At 37.7% G+C, this 21,817-nt stretch overlaps 1 protein-coding gene across 1 annotated transcript in view; it reads left to right on the top strand.

The window, feature by feature from the left end:
- SPTLC3 (serine palmitoyltransferase long chain base subunit 3) overlaps positions 1-21,817 on the top strand; it is an 80,968-nt gene that overhangs the window by 17,101 nt on the left and 42,050 nt on the right. Inside the window, exons 2-4 of the mRNA XM_030945718.1 lie at positions 13,712-13,903; positions 15,356-15,510; positions 16,479-16,627. Of these exons, the coding sequence (XP_030801578.1) occupies positions 13,712-13,903; positions 15,356-15,510; positions 16,479-16,627 (496 nt within the window). The remainder of the gene's footprint in view (positions 1-13,711; positions 13,904-15,355; positions 15,511-16,478; positions 16,628-21,817) is intronic.

The following is a 21,817-nucleotide window of genomic DNA, read 5'->3' as shown; positions in this document are numbered from 1 at the left end:
TTGGCATGCTTTTGTCTGGCTCTTCCAAATTTGGCATGACTTTTTGCTGGTACCTTTCAAGGTCTCTTGGGGAAGCCATTGCATTTCACTGGACATTTCTGTATCATTTTCACACAACAGCTCCAAACAGCTCCATGGATTGGCTGTACTGAGCACTGGGCTTAGTCTGAGCTGCCTTCATCCAAAAGGGGAAACCTTTCCTTCACTTCTCTCTTGACCTAAAGCTACAGCTCATAGAGCACTTCAGGGATTAGGCTGGAACTGTTTTTCTGGAAGCAAGATTCATCATTTTTCAAAGTTTCTCTAGGGCCTTGTTCTGGTGCCCCCAGCTGTGCTTCCTGAGTACCAAGTCATGCTTTTTTGGGAGCTCAGGCTGCCTTAGCTGCATTCCCCACTGGGAGATGTGGATTTGCCTCATCCCCTGCTGGGGAGCAGCTCTACCTGAGTTTTGTTCAAGGGCTTCCACTGTCTTCCTCCTAAGCAGAATGCCGGCAAAAAATTATGGTGTAGGAAGTGCAGATAGTGTTTTACTATATTACTATCTTCCAGCAGCTTTAAGAGATTAGCTTTGATCTGTGAAAATAAATAAAAAGGAGGGATGGAAAAAGAGATGATGCTATCTAGTATGAATTTGGTACTTAGGGGGAATATTCTTGAATTATGATGGTTGTTCTACATGTCCTGCTTGCCATTCTTGATTTTGTATCAACTGATGTTTTTTGCACAGGCTGATGTTATTCCATTGGTCCATAAGGGAGCTGTCAGGATGGGCACATTCAATTTCTTAATTATTATTAATTTCATATTGAGTATAAGGGGAGTGCCCAGCTTTCCCCATGGACTGGGAAAGAACACAAACTCAGGAGTTATCAGAGTATCCTAATATTGTTTCAGAATTCACTGTAATGCATTATGTCTGAAATCTCTAAAGACTTCCCTACAGGAGTGTCTCCTTGAACAGATTTTGCTAAGAGCTTCTGTCATGTCAGGTAGTTTGTTGGGGTTTTTTCCCTATTGTAGCTCAACTTTATTCATTCTTAATTAACTGATTTCTGCCATGGAACACACTACTGGGATCATATGTTGTCATTTTTCACAAGTAAATTATATTTTTCTCTGCTGGATGGTAGGCTGTAGTTCATCTCTCAGGGGAGTTCTGGATGAACTAAAGTTGTTGGAACAAATTTGAGACCTCTCTCCACTGCAGTTGAGAGAGAAAACTGGGACCTTTTGCCATTGCTCATTATTTGACTCTTTGCAGAAATACGTTTGTAGCAGTCATTATAGAAGGGTGCAATATTTCTCTTATGCTCAGATTTGTATTTTGGGGGTTTGTTTTTGTTTTTGTTTGCAAATGTGAAAGGGTAGAGGTAAAACATGAAGTCTTCTGAAAAAAGTTTCTTTATCTTCTGTGTGAACTTTTACTGTTATTTGCTTGTCATGTATAAGTTTCAACAGTAACTTCTTTCTTTCAGAAGTAAGAGACTACTAGTATTTTAAAATCTTTGCATTTAATTGGGCTTTAAAACCACGTTCCATTTACATGAGCCTTCCTTTTGGATTATGTTGACAAGAACTCAGATTGATGTCTAGGCATCTTCTGTTGCTCTTGAAACATATCTGGTAGCTCAAGAGAGTGTGTTCTTGATCAGAGCTCCTAGATCCTTCTAGATGACCCTGCCAGTCTTTGCTTTGCCAACTATTGTTGCTGTATCTCTGAACTTCCCAAATTTGATTGATAAATTTAATTTTAAGCAGAAACTCTGTATACCTATCTCCTTCTTCCAGCATCTGTGAATCAGAGGTTCTTTCTATCTGCTTCCATTTCACCCTCTGAAAAGATGTACCAGCTGTTTTTGCAGTTCTCAGTCATTTCTGTTTCACATTTCATGTCATAGTGAGCTTTAGGAACATGAGGTAAGTAGGAAAATAGGACATGAGGCTTAAAAGTATTTTGAGATGTTATCTAGTCCATTTCTGCAAATCACTTTAATCCAGGGCTGGTTTTCTGTTGCAATATCTTGAAGGCTCTTCTGGAGCCTCTTACCTCATAAGATGTGTCACTGTGTCTTGGGGTTTTGTTAACACTGACAGCACTGCTTTCTTCTGTCTTCTGATAGACAATATCAGCTTTGACTTTTCATAAAATGTCCCTGCTAGAGTTTTATATCCATCTTAAACACCTCCATTGCTCTAGATTCACATTTAACTGATTTTATCAGTACAAAGTTCTTTCTAATTTCTGATTTAGATCACTTTGGGTGCAATTTAAACATATTGATGCTTAACAGAGCACAGATTACTGTCTTTCTTTTCCAGTTATCTTTTACATGTTTGAAGACTCTTAGGCTGCCAGTCATTAGGGTTTTCTCTTCTCTTTAAACCAGACAATTCAGATTTGTTCATTCTTTCCTCTTAACTCATAACTTGACGAGACTTTATGCTTCTTTTCCCAGTTTTGTCCACCTGGTTCACCTCTTCTTTCTCAAAAAGCAGTGTCTGAAGCTGGATGGACACTTCAGCTGAGACCTTCATTAGTACTGCTTAGTAACTCTAGAATAGTTTGTCGTTCTGAGAACCCTTAACACGAGTTTCTTTCTTAAGAGATGGCTGTTTTTTCTCTAACTCCTTTTAATGTTGCTTCCTATAGCAATACTTGCTACTTCTGGGTACAGTTATGCTCTCCTGAAAACTGTGATTCTGCTGTTCCATTTCCTGCTTTTCCTAAGTGCCTTGATTTCTACCATTTTATGATCAGTATAAATGAAAACTTCAAGGTAAAGCACCATTAATGTCTCCTGAAATTACTTCCAAAGTGCAGCAATGTTTTGAGTATTGTCTTCCAATTTGCCCCATGGCAGTATGGGAAGAAATAATAATGGGGGTAAGGAGAAGACTTGTGAAATGCCTGTAAGCATATTTTTCTACAAGCAGTGATTTCATGTTGTTACATATCCAGCATCTTCCACCACCCTGGAACATCCCAGCTTGCCTACCACATCCTTTCTTTCCAGAGGGGAAAGAGGCAGAATGTGCTGAACCTTGTTCAGAGCTAAAGAGATGCTGGTTCATGGGTTATTGCAATTGTGCTTCTGTAATCCACTCCAAGAATGGCTAAAGAGCCAAGTTATTGCTGTCTGTCCTTCAGTTCAGGGACTTGGATCTCTTTGCATTGTCAAGGTCACACTTTCCTGAAGCTTTTAGAAGAGTTGATATCATGAAGGCCTAATCAGATTTGATTGAAATTGCTCTGTGAGCTCAAAAGCTTTAGTAGATGGGTACTTGCAGACTGAGAGGTAACATGAGGGAGAAGGCTATTGCTTTCTTAAAAAAAAAAGTTAAGATTGTTCAAACACTAATTTTCAACTTTTTTGCTATGCATTTGAAAAGGTGTCTTCCTTTGCTGAAACAACAAAACAATTCAGTCACCCCTTTACTTCAGGTAATCTTGCACCTGATTTTTGTCTCTTGAACTTCTCATGTGCTTCTTTTTCCTAACCTTTGTCTTTTCAGCCAAGAACCACAGGCTCTAGGTATTTATCTCTAGGCAGGCATTGATCCACTGGTGAAAATCAGTACCTGCTGGAGTGAGAGCTTCCCCTTTTGTCTGTATCTAGGCTGCTGTAAAATCTGAGGAGAGCATTTCTGCAAACCTGGATAGGTGCAGAAGGTTCAGATGAGTGAAAGCCATCAGGTCTCATGTTCAGTGGTATGACTTAGATAATTATTGGAACAACTTATAAAGAGCATTTCACTGTATAATGCACTTTAAAAAAAGCATCAATTTATTTCTAGATTTTTTAATTGATCTTCAAGCAATTGAAGTAAAATGAACATTTTTTGAGCTCTGATTGAATTAGTCAATTTTAATAGTTAATTAATATAACAATTAAATAGCAATTAAGAAATCATATAGGCCAAGATCATCTTTTCCAGTAGTACAAGGCAAAAATTGAAATTGGTGGGAAGAGGAGAGAGCCTCTTGCAGAACTGCTGTACCTGGAGGCATCCAGTTGTGAGTTTCTCATAGGTGTAGGTGTGAGCACTACTTAACCATAATAGTTTGAAACTGCCTTTTCCTGATAGTTTTCAAACAAAAAAGTAGCTAGAGCAGGATATTACTGCTTCTGTAGATTTTTAGGTGAGAAAGAAAAAGGTAATTGGTTGTCACTGGTTAAACTATGTAGCTTTTCTACATTAGGGAACAAGCTAGTAAATGTGGGTTACTCTAGACTGGGGTTCTCTGAGGACACTTTGGTGATAGGTGGGTTGACAGCCTTCATCATGTTGTTAAATTAAATGGGGCAGAGATTTGATCACATGTACCAGTTGTGATGCTGGCTTTGGTGTAGGACAACTGGTTTTAATTAGCCATGGTCACTTCTACCAAGTTGCCTAATGATTGGCTAAATGAGTTTTTGTCTTCTTGCTTAAAACATCTTCTATTGTGTTTGAAGGCGTCAAGCTATGAATTTTCTTGACTTATTCATAAGGATGGGTATTGTCTTCACCTTCCTCGAAATCTTCTGTCCTACAAACCTATATGCTATGCCTTGGAATTTATTCTGATTCTTTTTTCACCCTAGGGCTCTTTTTGATGCTGAATTCTTATCCTAATTCAGAGGTGGTCCTTGTCTACCCAGATGGTCATCCTCCTACTGAGTTTTCAGTCCTACTGTCTGTCAAGCTAGCAGCACAAATTTGATTGCCTCTTTCTCAGCTGTTCATGAGAAATTCTGCTTTCTCTGTTGGGGATTTTTGCTATGGAATTTCTTATCTCTCTCTCTCTCTCCATCTGTGATACATCAAGATATTTATATTTAAATATCATTTCAAAGTAGTTAATTACCTTGGAGGAGGTAGCATAAATCCAGCTAAACTGATTGCATTAACAAGATTGGCAATGGCTTTCTCTTTCATCACATTTTTGAAATATTGTAAGGTACTCCCTGCAATCATATGAATGTCTTGGAAGGCACACAGTTTCAGCTTAACTTGTGCATAACTCTCAGAATCAGGAAAATAATGTGCAAATTATCCTAATGATATGCAGCTTTCAGGTAAGAAGTGTGAATACATTTGTCCTCCTTTAACAAGGTTATTGTGCCTTCCAGAAGTCTTTATCCAAACTGGTGCCATACTCTTAGGAACTAAGAATGGCCTGAGACTGCTTCTGAACGTTTATTTGGCATGATCCAGCATCCATGGCCACTTCCATTCTGATAGGGAATGTGTGTTAAACTCATTATTAAATCTATGCAAAATTCTAGCCCTGTTTGAAGCTGTTTTGCCATATAATGGGGGAGGTCAGGGATCCAATGAGGATTCATTATGTTAGTTTTAGCAGGAGATGAAGCATTTTCTGTACAAGGGAATTTTGCATGAAGAGGAATCTGATAGCTAACTAAAACATTTTCTGGTGCAAAGTCACTGTGTAGGAAATATGTAGGAGTTAGTGGATTGCATCGTGTGGGTATTAACTCAGAATCCACACTGGGCAAAATCACTAGCAATCTGTTTAGCACATCTTGAGAATCTTTACACTATTACAGTCTTCGTCTCAGTAAACAGTTTCATATCAAAAATGTATGTGATATCCATAGGATTAATTTCTAAATGCTAGATCACTTCTGATAGCAGATGATCACCGGTCGTGCAGAAACTGGCAGCCTTTGAAGTGATACCGCTTCATCATTATAATCTTGTTTGTTTGTGTATTTTTAAAGCCAAAGCCATAGGATTTGGATAATCAGGAAATATTCTGATGCAGCTGAGCAGTGTAACTGCTGTAACTTACCCTAAGCTTTGGAAATCATAGCAAACACTGCAACTTGACACCACCAACTATGTGGGGAGTGCTGTAACCCAGGCGTTTCATCCACTTCTCTCGGATTCCACATGCCTGGCTTTCTGCTCTGTAATTGCTGTGAGGTTAGGAAATACCTTTTAGTGTTTGTAAGTATCTCTCTGGGTAGTGAACTTCTTTGTTTTGTCTGTAATAATTTAAAATTATTAAGCTCCATCTTTACCCTCATGCCTTCCTATTTACACTGGGTCACTTTGAAGTTTCTAGGAGTAAGAGAATAACAACTGTATAAGACAATCATGTTACTTTTTCTCTCTAGTGGTTCTTACTATTGCTTGAAATGTACAAATGTAAAGCCACTGGGAAAAGAGTTTGCTGTGCATTTTTTATCCCCCATGTACTGTTTGATCTTAAGTGCCTTAGTTATTTGGTATTGGGGAGTAGCTGTTGTGGTTTACATTGCAATTTATGAACCTTGAAGTTCAAAATAGTGTTTTCTATGATTTTTCTCCCCTTCATCTGATTGCATTTTCATGGTTTGCAGCTGGGTTTTGTCCTGAGTCTGTGTGCATCAGTCTAAGCTTCTGTGCTATCAAGAGTTATAGGTGGCTTTTCTTTTGACAAGCACTGTGGCCAATCTGCAATGTGCAGTTCTGCCTGCTGGACTAAATTCATGCAAGATGAAAACACCTGCTGATGGTTTCTGTAGGTTTTGCAAAAATTGCACACAGAAGGCAGTTTCCTAATAGGTGAAATTAAACATTCATTGATGCTGGAGTGCATGTTGCTTGTAATGTGTGCAGTGGTAGAATTTCTGATATATCAGATAAGACATTTACTAAATTCGTATAAATATCTTAATAAAATCTTACAAAACTAAGATAAAAGGTGTACTTTCTGAGTTCATATTTCTTCTTGTTTTGAACCCTTGCCACTGTTGAATGTTCTTCCTGAATGTTATTTATGAGAACGTTTTCTGTATCCTCCTAGCCTTCTATATTGCAATCAAAAGTTTCATATTAGCATCAAAGTGTTAGCCTGAAAATTATACCATATGAGTATTTTTATCCTCATTACATAACAACATTTCACAATATATTCTAATGTGTTTGTCATTCACATCTGTATTTTCATAGTATTAATGTCCTAGTCAGCATTGCAAGACTTGTGTCTTTGATGCTGAAAGAATTGCTGCAAGATTAGTATGTTGTAGTTTAATTTGTGTTCAGCTGAAAAGATTAGGCAAGTCTGGAAGGTGAAGATCTTATCTTTTCATACCTTTGTGGTGTTTACCTCTAGTTCGCTGTCTTGAAGAGAGGCTGCAAGTTTTTAGTCAGCAATTAGCTGACAGTTCATCAACAAATGAAAAGCCATCTCCTGATGCTTGTGAAAAGTGTGGTGAAGACCCATCCTTCTAACAAACCTCAAATATCAGAACAAGCAGCATTTAATAACTGTTTACAGGGAGTGAACTTTTGTAGAGTTTCTGGATTGTTAAATCCTAAATCTCTGCAAGTTCAAGAGTACATGGTTTCCTAAGTTATGTTAAGGGTGTCCTATATTTCCTAAACCTTCTGGGGTGTGTTGGAGATTTTACTCCTGGTCTTTATTGATTGTATTACTACCAGGTGTTTATTTTTTCTTGAAACTTGAGCAGAAATCAACCATCAGTCTAAACAAGGATTCTGCAGGCACACTAATTACAACCAAGGCTTTTTTTGGCTTGGTTGCTACTTGTAGTTTGTGTTGTAGCCACTTTCTTGTGGCTTTGTCACATTGCAAGAGGCAGTGACCTTCATTTTAGCATTTCCAAGTTAATTTCTAAGTTATAAGTTAGAAACTTATAAGTTTCACAACTAGATTTAATTTAAGTCTTGTACTTATAGTTCAGTAATCTATGAATTCCCCATGTAGCTATTTTTGGCTTGTGGTTTAGAATCTTGAGCCTATAAGATCTGAAATGTGTTGTTACCGAAAAGAAAGCACTCATTTAAAGTGAAGGATATCCCTGCCAGTAAGTGGGCAGATTTATGAAGTAATCTAAATTTGTGTCAGTAGTATATTCATTACAGGGAAGTTCTGCTTTCATAATTTCAATTTCCTTTTTTTTCTCCTGGGAACTGCACACGATCACCCAGATTCCTCCAGTGTCTAATGGATTCCTAAGTGATTTTGGGAAAATGTAGTAATTGTGACTGTTAACATGGTGATTTTGCACAGAACCTGACAGTTTTATTCTTTGAGACTCAGCTCTCTGGTGACAATGATCTGTAGGAGACAGAATTGCACACCAGACCCTTAAAGTTGTGGCTATCCAGCGGTAAGTGGGATCCAGCTGGACCATGCCTTTCTTTGGCTGAAATGGAATCCTGTAGTGCTCCAGAAGATTACAGGCCTCTGTAGATCCTGTCAATCATTTATGTCATTATTTGTGGAGATATTTATATTCTTCCCCATGTGGCTGTCTCACACATCCTAGGACATCTAAAATCATCTACATTTAGGGTCCTGTCCCAGATGCTCTTCAAATGCTGGGCAGGAAACATCCATTGAGAACCAAACTGTCTGCAAGCAATCAGATGTTGCATTAGCACTTATGTCTATTCTCCCATGGGTTTTTTGCTGTAGGAGCACAGTGTCCTAATTGGCTTAAGATTTCACTCTCATCTTGTAGGTCTGTCAGATATTGAGCAAACATGGCTGTCACTGGGTTCACAGTTTTCAACCCCTCTCTCTTCATTTGCATATCTGTATGGGAAGCATTATGGAGATCAGTCAGCTTGCATTGTTTTTTAATAGATTGTATAAAAAAAACTTGATAAAATCTGATCCACAAACATGTATAGAATTACATCCACCTCTGGATCAGATTTTATTCCTGGCAGGGAACTTTTATTTAAAGACAAAGACTTTATTGTTCTCCCAGTAGTTTTATTGCAGGGATATACCTATCTGCACCTATTGCTGCTATATTGGAAGTGTATGTAATAGCAGGAGAATATTTAATTAGAGCTTGTTGTCTCTGTAGAAACAGATTTGCATGAAAACATGGGTTTTGGGGCTCAGTTTCCTTGATACAGCTCCACTCACCCAGCATACATGGTTACCTCTTTGCTGGGGAGTTACTCACAGCCAGCACACAGGTTTGGTACTGTGGCACTCTGTGCTGTTCAATTCTTCATTCTCCCCCTAATGCAAATTTGGCTTATGCCAATTAGCACAATTCCAAGGGCTGCAGAACCTAAATGCAATGAAAAATTATCTCTTAATTTTAACAATAGTGTGAGCAAATATTTAAGTATTATTCATGCTATTGCATAGCTATCATTTTTTTTCTTTGCTAATGAAAATATATAAATATATATATTGTAACTATTACTTGTAAAGGTGTTGCCAGAAGTGTGTTTAATAGACTTCAAGATGAGTTTACATTATTATTAGAACAAACTATTTCAATTAAAATTGAAATTTTAAGCGTGTCCCTTATATTCTGTATTTTATACTGATGTCCTTTCTAATAGCACTCTGAGATTTGTTGTCAGAGTTGATTTCTCCATTTAAAAAACTGAAGGCATTTTGGAAGGGGTTCTTCATTAGGGGAGAGTTTTGAAATACTACAGCTAATGGGACAATGGGAATCTAAGAGGTATTGTACTTAAATCCGACTTTGCTGCATTGCCATCACTCCTGTGGACTTCCTTGGCATCAAAATCTTGCTGCAAGGAATTCTCTTGCTGCAGTATCTCACTGGAAACCAGCTAAGCAGAGGATCAGCAAACAAAAGTTGCATATCCTGATTGCACTTTTGGTTTCCAAGAAGCTGATGAAATCCTAGACTTGTAAAACTCCTTGGTAAAACATCCATTCTCGTTGAATTTCATCTATTGCCTTTCTGTTTTGAGTGTCTTTATGTTGCATTTATGCCTGGAAGGTAAATGTACTTTGTGGCCAGCCACTGAGAAACTATTTTGATTTGAGATGCCAGCAGAATTTTTTAAAACAAGCCAGTAAATTGTGGATTAACGTATCCACAAGAGGTATTTACTCAAGATTTTTAAAGGAAGCCAAAGATAAGTTGTTGAGTAACTCTGGGCTGCTGTTTATTTTGCCCTTTTTGCAATTTTTTGAGAAATTAGGGGTTACAAATAAATGATTTTTGAAAAGCTAACGAGGGAAATGCAGGGAATGGAGTCCCCCAGAGATCACTCTTAGGACATGTGCTCTCATATTTTCATCAGTGGTGTGGAAAAAGGGGTGAGGAGAAATAGATGACAATATGTGTTGACAGTACAGAATTCTTCAGGTTGCTGAAAAAATAGGTCTGAACAAGAAAACTGGGGAAGTTGCTTGTAGTGTGTATAATGTTGACAAAAGGTCAGAAAAAAATTGCAGGTCTCTAGATAAAAACCAAATAATTAATTGAAAGGGAAAATGGTCCCCAAAATGCACAAACAGCAGTGTTCTATAAATTTGGTCTTTTTGCAATGGAGGAAGGATATATGTAATCATAAGAGGTGAAACTGTAAACCGTGGCAAGGAAGCAAATAGAATGTAAACAGTCTTTAAAAAGCAACAGAAAAGAAAACAAAGCATAATTTGCAGATTTATAAATCCCTACTGTGCCCTCAAGTGGGGTATGCAATTTTAATTCGCATCCTCTGCATCTCAAAAAGGTTTTGTTGATTTTTGCAGAGTGAAGAGAAAGTTGAGCATGACACTATAGAATTTTTAAATTTATTTTTTGGAGTTTAAATCCATGTAAGGACAGGAGACTGGACTAGAATTATATAGATTAGGATTTTTCTAGGTTGGGAAGAGACAAATGGAGAGGCAGAATTTACTAAAGTATAGAAAATTATGAGTTGTGTAATTGACTGAGTAGGAAAGCACAGCAGTCAAAGTAAACTGTCATGACACTGTCGGGTAATTTCATTATAAAAAAGGAAACACATTTTTACAGATGAAATGAATTATCAAAAGTCACAATTTATTTCCCCAACATTTTTAGGTTCAAAAATGATGAACACATTCATAGTTATCCCCTGATGACAGTTACAAGGTGATAAGACAATCTTAGAGTCAAAAAACCTCAAAGCCACCAATTGCTAAAGTTGGAAGGATTTATATGTTTTTTGGAATCTTTGCCCAACCAATTGCTACAGTTTAAGGTATGGAGTAGAAAATGTTCTGTCTCCTGCTGGTGTTATTACAGGTAATAAGGCATAATTCAGCAGAGCTTCTGCTGTGTAATGGTGTGACTAATGATCTCTGAATGGTTTCAGGCATTTGTAGGAAATCTGCTGTATTTGATTTCAGTGCCAGCAGCAGCTGAATTATATCTCCCTTCACTGTATAGCTGCTGTTCTAAAGCACAGTCTACAAATCCACCTCCTTCTTCTGAGATAAAACTTTATGATTACATAGAAAAAGTCAACAGTAATGTAGTGCAAAATGACAGCCATTGCTTCACTGACCAATTCAGCCAATTTAGACTGGCTGAAATTGAACATCCACATGATGTTCAGTCAGTCACTCATATACCCCCTGCTTGGATCAGAAATGCTGCACAAAAACATCCCCACTACCACTCTCCCACTCTCCAGAAGCAGCAAATCCACTTGTTTTGATTATTCTTTCTTGAGACTCTCTCTTTACTTATTTGTGGGACTCTAGGGATGGTTTAAATGCTCTTTGCTTTCCTCACTTTTTTTTAGACAAGGTGTCAGTGTGTTTTCTGAATTGGTTCTCCCAGCCTTGTACCAATTGTTTGAAGACTCTTGGGTTTTGTCCTTCATGGCCTGAAGAATGTGGGTCACATCTGGCTGCACACTCTTCATACTTCACTGCTATCTATGCTTGTTCCTCCCAGCTGTTTGTGTTCAGGACAGTGACAGTGGTTACCTGGTTAAATTCTGTGTCACACTGACTGCATCAAATGGCACCTGCTGAAACGGGAGTTCCACAACAGCACAGTTTTGTTGTGGAAGAAGGATGTTACAGTGCAGAAGCCTGATGGGAGCTTTCCTGTCCCTGCACCAATATGGTTTGAAGCAATAAAGTGTTTCTTAATAAAATCAACGAACAGAAACATCATAACTCTCTCCTCTGGGCTCAGGTGCATTATCACATCATCATAGCTTGATGCCAATTGATTCAGGAACATCAAACTACAATGCCACTTGAATTTCCACAGATGACCATAAACATGCTCTTAGCCCATGGCAAATGTAAAGTAATAGGACTGAGCTTAATCCTTTCTGAAATATTTGCTTTATCTCATCACTATGTGCACACAGCTGTTGTGACTCATGTGAAATTTGACTTCACCATGTATTTAACTCATACTCATAAAATGTTTTTCATGGTAAATAGGTTGCCCTAAAAGAGCAATTAGCTTGAGGTAGGAGTGCATGTGTATTATTTCTTCAAAGGTGTTCCCTCACATGGTGAGAGCCAGTCCTGCATTCCTTCTCCCTTGCAAGGCAGTAAGGGTTTCCAAAGTCTAAATATGTTTCTGTTCAGCCCAACCAGCATTTTTTTTCCTTTTTAAGTTTCCTTAACAGCCTTTCTATTTTCTCTTGTGCCCAACAATGCTTTTTTTAAATTTTTATTATTATTATTATTATTTTACTTTCTTTTGCTCCTCCAAAACCATTGGGGAATCCAATGATTGGACCAGCAAGTTACAACAGAAATCTAAATCCTGTGAGGGTAAAGACATTTAAATGCAATATGAAGATCAATAATATTCTGTCCTTACAAGTATAGTGAATTGGCAATTGTTCTTAATATGAATATTCTATTTCAGCTTGCTACATTACATAACTAGGTAATTTACATTTTTAGTTCATCCTTCCCTCAGGCAGGATTTCTTCATATGCTGGCAGTTTTGCTTTATAAGATATCAAAATATATGTCTTGGGTATTTGTTTGTTTGATTTTGGCTTTTTTTAACAGGACACTATTTTTTTCTGGATTGTGTTTTGTTAATTTTGGATTAGCAGGTTGGCTGTTACTAGACAGTATCTGTAAAGGCCATCATGTTTTGCAGAAATAAGGGAGTTATCACTCTTCCAAAGAATAGTCTAATGAGCCTATTGAATATGGCAACTGAAAAACTTATCTTCTTTAATTTGAAAAATGAAATCTTGATATATTTTAATGACAAAATATTTTGTCCACACACTGTTGTAAATTTCTAGAATTTGCTCACAATGGGATCACTGATTCCAACAGGCAAGGCTGTCTGTGTCTCTTCTTAGGTTTTTTCCTTTACTTTTCCTCTTCTCTATTTTGTCTTAAGTAGCCTTAGAATTAGGGGAGATGGTACTGAAAATAGGATTAAAAGCATTTATGAAATCAGAACAGAAATAGAAGGCAGGGATCATAAAGTTTTGGATACTCTCTCAGGTCTGGAGAACATCACAGCAAAGCTGCCCTGGTTTAGGCAGGATTTGTTTTATATAGGTTAGTTGCTGCAATGGGTTGGTTACTCAAGACTTCCAGAAGCAGTCAGGAATAGTGTAGGTGAGCTTTTAATGCTGCCCTTCCCTTTTTATAGCTCTCTCTTGCAAGACAGAGTATTGTGGTTTCCATTTAATCACCTTTTAAATAATTGTCCAATTGCACAATAATACACAGCCAATCTTTCATAAGTTTCATCTGTTTCCAAATAGACAAGGGAGTGGTGTTGAAGACATCTGCAGCTGAGGACATGAGAGGAGGGAAAATGGAAGATACTTGTAGTGGTCAGTAGCAACTGCAGTGTTAAAGGTCCTCTTCTTCAACTGCTAAATAGTGTGAGGTCTAAATGTCTCTCCTAATTAGAGAAAAATATTTGCCCCAAGGTCAAAATTTTGATGAAATTAAATGTATTAATCAGAAGTTTCTGTTCTTTTTTTTCAGAAGAATGGAGTATCAAATGGAACCCTCTACAAAAAAACATTTATTGAGCACTTTGAACAGGCACCAATGTATGTTGCAGTTTTTACTTTCGTGGGGTTTGCAGTGGGAACAATATTTGGCTACCTGCGAGATTTCATGAGAGCCTGGGGACTAGAAAAACGTAACATTGCTGCGGAGAGAGAACAACAAAAAGTATGTATGGAGATGTCATTCTGTATCCACAGCTGCGTTTTCCTCTGGTTGCAAGTGATGTACAGCAACTTGTGGGAGTTACAAGGCAGACAACTTTCATTTTACAGAACATTGCACAGGGATGAGAGGAGTGACACACCCTGCCAGTGGAGTTGCATACATGCGTATGATTATGTACCTACATTTATTTAAAATCATAATTTTTACCCAGGGACATGTTCACCTCATTCTAAGAGTGCCATAATACTCTCAGCAAAACAGAATCTCAGTTTATTAAGTCAATCCACAGAAAAAGAAAATTCATAAATGCCTTATTGTTGAATATATAATCTTTCCAAATCTCTTCAACCCCAATTTTCCTTTGTCCCATCTGGCTATCTTATGCTGTCTTTCACTGTGAGTAAGTTCTAATTTTGTTATAATTGAATTCTTGTAACTCCTAAAATTTTTTCATCCCATACAGTTCCAAGTGAAACCTTGCACCTTAGCAAGATCAACTGCCTTCCAACTTTGCTTAAAATTTTTTGTTCCTCCTCCTTCTCTGTGCAGTTTGAGTCAACATTTATGGTAACACCTGGCATAATGAAGGAAAAACATGAAGAGTTTTACTGTTTCTCTTGCAAATAAAACTCCTGAAATTGTTTCCTGTTTTAGATTTTGAAATATCACTTTCGATTCACTTCATGATCCGGCCATTTGTTAATTCCAGTTGTGCCAGTTAAATTTTTTTGTCCTTCACTATGGATTACATGTTTATTTAATTTTCCCACATATGTTAACTGTATGTCATGTTATTTTATCAGTTTATTGTATGCAGTGCTCAACATGGATATATTGCTGTTTCATATAAAGAAAAAGCTTTGTTTAAATTTAATTTCCAAGTAAAGTCCATGGATATTCATTAATTCTCAACCAAAAAAATTGTCTTAACTGGATGTTTGCATCTCCACCCTAGGCCCAAATCACATATATTGGACTAGCTTTTGTCTAATGTATCCAGCATTTCATGAAATGTACTGAGTTCTTTATCCTAGTTTTCTGCAACCTGCTCCACACATAGAAAAATGCTCAATTTGAAGCAATTCATTTCTTCAAGTGAAAGAATCTTGATTTATTTTTCCATTTCCAACTTTCAGTACATACAGAGAGAGGTAGACCAAATTGTTTACCATTTAAAAAAAAACTGACAAACCAAAAAAGAAATGAAAAAAACCCCTAATCTTTAAACAGAAATAAAATACTCTGCCCTCTAAGAAATACAACATTGTGTTTTAAAGGAATTATAGTAAGGATACAGTATTGCTGTTTGGAGTTGTAAGTGACACAGCGCCGTGTGGCTGCTGTGGCGCTCTGTTTATTGATGAATCAGTTTTTCCTTGTTAATAGGAATGACTTGGGTACAGAAGGAGATATTTTCACAGCAACATAACCCTGTGCATGTTTTCAAACCAGGATTTTGTGCCACTTTATCAAGATTTTGAGAACTTTTACACCAGGAACCTCTATTTGAGAATACGGGATAACTGGAACCGTCCCATTTGCAGTGTCCCTGGGCCACAGTTTGACCTCATGGAACGTGTTACAGATGATTACAACTGGACATTTAGGTGAGTCATCTTACACTCTGCTGCTCTCAGCCTCATGAGCATACTCCTGACACCTCTGCAAAGCACACAAAGTTGTGTCCAGATCCTTGTCTAATATCCACTAGCATGTTTCTTTCTGCAGTCAGCACCATGCTGACAATCTGACCCTTTTCTTCTGAGTATTTGTTTGGAAATGCAGTATAGATTTCCAACTCAGTTGCAAATGTGTTTGGCTGTGTCAGCACAAGACTACTCACACACCATTTATAACAATAGACCTTGACTCTGAAGACTACAACAAAATTTGTTTTAACCCTTGGTTACGTTTTATATCATAATTTTTTGCACTACATGAATGTGGCTTCTTGCCTTCATCGTGGATCTTTGGCAGTGGGTTTTCAGCAGATTACATCTTGAAGGTTTAGGTGTATTGCAACTGAATTACACGGCTATGGGAATTCACAGCATAGACAATGTGTAGTTTGGCTATATTTGAGCTTATTGAGAATGTGTCACAGTGTTTCCCATATTTTCGTGTATGTTGGCTATATTTGAGCTTATTGAGAGTGTATCATAGTGTTTCACATATTTTCATCAAATTTAAGTTCTGTGTGTGTTAGAATGCTGGTGACTTAATGGAAGCAGTAGACAATTTGCTTGAAAACTTAATGTCTGTAAGTTGTTCCTTAAATAAAGTCTTATGTTGGTTTGTTTATTTAAATCCATAAAAGCAGCCAGTGATTCCACACCAATATATTGCCATCTGCAGTGTGACTTCTAGAAAGCACTCTGGCTGTGAAGAAGTACTTAGTTAGGAAAAGAGGAAGGCTAGAAAAACTTTTGGGCTGTTAGAATATGAGGATTGTCAATTCACAAGTAGGAATTTGACGCTGGAAAAAAATTTGGTGGGAAAACTTTGGGATTTTTTCCTTTTCATTTGGGATTGGAAAGACAATTGCACTGTTGTTCAAAATTTGCTTTAATTACAGGTTTACAGGAAGGACTATCAAGAATGTAATCAATATGGGTTCTTATAACTACCTCGGCTTTGCAGAAACAGATGTTAATGCTTTGAAAACTGTGACCGTAGAGTTAGAAAAATATGGGACAGGAGTCTGCAGTACCAGGCAAGAGATGGGTAAGTAAACAGCAAGATGGCCACCAAAGGTCATGTAACAATACTCTTCTTCTCACAGATATCTTGAAAGAATTGGATACAGAGAACTTTAATCACATCAGCAATTACTTGTTTCACAATTAGAAGAAATGCTGTGTTTTATATGTTCTCACATGAGGGTTTTTTTCAAAAGGAAAACTAATATTGATTTTTGGGAAAGCTAAACCAAGTCTGTCATCTACTGGCCTGGGATTTTTAATGATGGAAACACACATTGAGATTTCAGCAATTTTTCTGGGGCAAATTCAACTGCGTCACAGATTTATATCAGTTACCACACACAGAGGTTTCGGATTAGTTAAATGATCTTTTGCATAATGTTTTTAATCCCATGTTCTAAGAATGTATTGGAATGTTTTATGAGATACTACTGGCACAAAATAGAAATTTCTAGTTTGCCATTAGCAAATAAATTCAGGAAGGCTCCATCTGACATTTTTGGTTTTATCTGTTATGATTTTCTGCTTTGTTAGTTTGTAGGCTGCATGCAGTGTTACCTTCAACACAAAGCCTTGCATTCCTGTACACTCATCTTACATTTCAAAAAAAAACCCAGTTTCAAACCAGGGAAATGCAAGGGGAGTTTTCTCTTCAGGCTTTATCTTTCTTGGGAGTATTAAAAAAAAAAAAGAAGGCTTCCCAGAATGGAGAAGTCTATAAAGTCTATAAAAGATTTCTTTTTTCTAATCCAGCAACCTAAAAAAATTACATTTTTATCTCCAATGTAAACTATGTTCTTCCATAAAACTTACAGAAAAAATACTGTATTTAATTTAGTTTTTTTTATTTAAAGTCTCCATTTCAGAAGAAAAAGTAATGCAAACTTTGTGATCTGCTTCTTATCTTGTCATTGTGGTTTGATTTGCCAATAATAATTATGTCAGTGATACCACTCAGAGAGGGTTTACAGATTGACCCTACTTTCCTTGTGTAGGTGACCCATCTAATGACTGCAATATATTATTATTTAAGCTGAATTTCATGCTTGAAAGTGGTCACCATTGCTAGTCCTTTAAGGTATTGAAGGAAGCTTTCTCTCTTTTTCTCCCAGATTCCATTTTGTCTAAGAACATTTCAAGTTGTTTTCAGGACATCTAAGATTGTGGCTGCTGTTCCTTATTCTGTGGCTTTTGCTGAATTTTTTTACTGGAAGATTCATTCTTAAAAACAAACAAACAAACAAAAAACCAAACCAAAACAAAACAAAAAAAAACCCACCAAAAACCACCAACCCAACTTCTTATTAAAAGAGGATTCTCTGTTCAAATATTAAAAATCTTACTAAGTAACTTCATCCCATCTATCTGAGAGCCAATGTATAGAGATTTCTAGGATATTCTCTTCATCTGTGCTGTCCTCAAAGTTGTCTTGACTGATTGAGCAAGAATTTAGGTTCATTCTAATTGCCTTCACAATAAACAGTCCCATGAACTGCATCAAGACTATTCACAATGCAAGAATGGGCTGCAGATAAAGAGCATCCTAAAAGCCTTGTGAGTCTCAGTCTTTTGGAAGTGGATTTTGGAGAGCAGCTTGGACAAAGGAAAGCAGGGTGTTTAGGCCTGGCCTAGCTGGTGTAACTGAGCAATCACAGCAGTTTATCCTGGGCAGGTAACAGAGGGGCTGTGTTTGTGTGCTCCATGGAGAGAGGTGGCTCCACAGGGCAGGGCTGAGCAGTGGCTCCTTTGTTGGTGCTGGCTCTTTGGAGCTCTGTCACCAAGGTCTGTATAAACAGCCTAAGGAAAACAGCCTCTTATCCAGAGTGGATACCCTCTTTCCTTGTTCCTTTATGTTCTTTTGCTCCATTCATACATTTTCATACAGAAAAATTCTGAGTTAGATATATTAAAGAGAGAGAGAAGGAAAGGTCTGAATGAAACATCTTACCTTTATAAATTATCATTTCTCGTCTTCATCTTACATAAAAGGAACAGGATGAGTTTGTTTCTGGGCAGATCACATTTCAAAACTTCTGTTGTTATTGCGTGTGGAGCTAAAGTGTTTTGAAGTGCAGTGACCTGCAAGAGCCAAGGCTGCAAATTACCTGTAGGGTTCTAATTCAAGAGAGCACTTGAACGTATTTATATTTTCAAGTTAATTCACTTTGAAAGTACTGTTCTGCTTGTGTGCATTTGAGTGTCTGGCATGTCTGAGTTGTACCAAGATCTCTCTCTAAGCAGTGGTAGCTCTCTTTCTGAGAAATCATTCCACTACATTCAGAGGATTTCAGATAGAGGGTAAAGCAAAGAGGACACAAATAAAAGTAATGTGAGTGATGTTTGAAAGAATACATGATGGTAAAACTGTCCTTTATGGTCTTCTGCCTACACTCCTCCTCTTAAAACTATGGAGGCTGTGGAGAGGGCATTCAATGCTATCATATCTTAATGCTGTTGCAGGTAGTTTCCTCTGAGAACAGGATTAAAGCTAATGAAAACAGTGGCTGACTTTCCAAGGCTTATCCCTCATAAAAAGATTTAAGGCTTTTCAATCCATTTTTAATTCCATGTTCTTCTTAATTATAATAATAATAATAATTAATTTCTTACTATAATGGTGTCATTTCAGACATGTTTCTGAGGGTTTTGTGGGACTTTCAATGTGAAATAAAAGTACTTTCCTTTTTTTAAGACCAAGCTAGCTATTAGCCCCTAGGAGCAAGATTTTGATGTTATAAGGGGTACATCCATGGAAGAATTAACTTGCTGTTCCATGATCAGAAAGCAAAACAAACTCTAGAAATTACTAGAAAGTACACAGAAAGCCAACCATAGATCCTCAGTACACTACTGCATAAAGCTGCTGTTTGCTGTTGTCTTGAGTACTCTGTGCAGGTCTGATCAAAAATATTTAGCAAAACTGGAAAGTGTAAGAGAAGAGCCACAGGGATCATCAAAGACCTCAGACAGCTTCTGGGTGAAGAACTACTGAGCTTGTTGTCTCCAGCTGTCACAAATGCCTGTCATCTGTCTCCAAAAAAGGGGAGAAATTATAGACATGCATAAGGGGAGAAATTATAGACATTTTCAACATAATGTGTGATGTGGAAGAGTGGTCAGGATTCACTGTCCTTTCCCACTACCAGATGTACAGGGCATTGTATGAAGCTGGTAGAAGGTTTTCACCTAAGTGCTGCCACACCTGAGGAGCTCATCACTGCTGTGAAAAGCATGTTCATTCTCCTGTGAAAATGTAAAAAGTTTAATAAGGAGACCAGGACCATAGAGCAAAGGTTATTATGGCCAGGTGCATCTTGGCACTTAGCCAAGAGCACACTGTCACCTTTGGGGACACCCCTTAAATGCCTTTTCCCCTACATCAGTCTCTTGCACATTCATATACCCTTATGCATTAAGCATAAACTAGTTTACATATTCTGGGAGCTATTTCACATGGCCCCTCCTGAAGTCCACCTTTTTAGAGCATGCATGTCTCTTGGGTGTGGTTTGGGTTCCCCTTTTTCACTTCCACTTTGGGCCTTGGTTCACTCTGTCTTCAGACAGTGAGTGCTGATAGTTGGCAGATCTGTATAGGCATCCTCATCCTGTGTTCGTTGGATGTTATCCCATCCCAACCGGCATTTTAACACAATTATGTCAATAATTTCACTACTATGTCTAAGCTTAATTAACAACAGAAATAAAAACTATATCTTTAGAACAAAGTTACTTTAACATCACGCATATAAAATCCATTTTAATATTTGCAAAAAGCAGGTATAATAAGTATCTATAACACTGCAGATACCAGAACTTCACACTCCCTTGTGTTCCAAGGGGCAGAGGCCGTGTGTGCAGAGGAGCACTCACTGATAGTTACTAGAAATACCCAAACCGTACCTGATTCAGGATGTCCTTATGAACTCTGAGAGATGCCAAGAGAGGATCCAGAGAGATCTGCACCTACCATGTCTTAAGGAGAAAATTGACCACGGGTGATATTTAAATTAAAACCGTTTTTGTCAGCAGCAGTCTCTCCTGCAGGTTCAGGAAAAGGTAATCTTAAAAATTTCTTTGCCTTATTCATTATGCGTCAAGAAACCAACTGGGATGTAAAAAGAAGTAGGAAGTTTTGGTTTTTTAGGAGTAAATATTGGGTCTGAGAAAATTACTCTTGAATGTTGAAGGATTTAAGTAGCCATCCAGTAACTCAAGGTGGCTACAAGAAAGCTTGAGAGGGATTTTTTACAAGGGTGTGGAGTGACAGGATAAGAGGGGAATGGCTTCAAACTGACAGAGGTGGGGTCAGATTAGATTTCAGAAAGAGATTCTTCCCCATGGAGGTGGTGAGGCTCTGGAACAGGTTGTCCAGTGGATGCCCATTACTAGAAGTGTTCAAGGACAGGCTTGGTGGGGCTTGGAGCAACCTGGTCTAGTGAAAGGTTTCTGTCCAAGGCATTCCAATGAGATGATCTTTAATGTTCCTTCCAGCACAAACTATTCTGTGATTCATTCTGTGATTCCATAAGTAACTGGACACCAACTGTTCAAACTAACTGGAGTGTTGGGAATGTTAGGGCATTCCATATAAACTGCCCCACAAAAATATCTCTACTGTTATATGTATTTTAATTTTTCTCTCCGAAGTGTTATTCTTAGCTTAATAAAACTGCCAGCATATAGGAACCTAAATAAATATGAAATAGCAAGTGTTCCCTCCATATAGTAAAAAATATGAAAGAATGACCACTTGAATGTAAAGTCCTTTTTCCCATGCAAATCAATGTATTTTAATGGCTGGGGTGGGAGTTGGCTACTATTAAAGGCAGATTCAAAAGCCTTTTTTCTCTGAGCCCATCCTGTTTTTCAGTGTTTATAGTCAGCCTTTTCTAAGCAATGTGTCTGAGAATTGTTGAGAAACATGCAAATTAGTTTCCCACTTGCTGCTTGAAGATGATAACAAAATCAGCAAAGTTACACTTTTTTTTAAGATAAGGCAGATTATCATGCTCTGAGTGCTCCTAGGGCCAGGCTGGTGACGGGACTGTCACATGGACAGCCAGTACTGACAATTCTCTGTTTATCTAACTCCCCAGTACTCTTCATGGAGATGACATACGTGAGTAACCGGAGCAAACGTGTGATTAGTGCTGCTTAAGCAGCCAGGCAGGATTCCTGCCTTTTGAAATCCTTCTCCTGTGATTATGCCTTG

The sequence above is a fragment of the Camarhynchus parvulus genome, chromosome 3 (assembly GCF_901933205.1).
Source record: "Camarhynchus parvulus chromosome 3, STF_HiC, whole genome shotgun sequence".
NCBI classification, from domain to species: domain Eukaryota; kingdom Metazoa; phylum Chordata; class Aves; order Passeriformes; family Thraupidae; genus Camarhynchus; species Camarhynchus parvulus.
The sequence above is the reverse complement of the archived record's forward strand: the minus strand, read 5'-3'. Positions and strand labels throughout refer to the sequence as shown.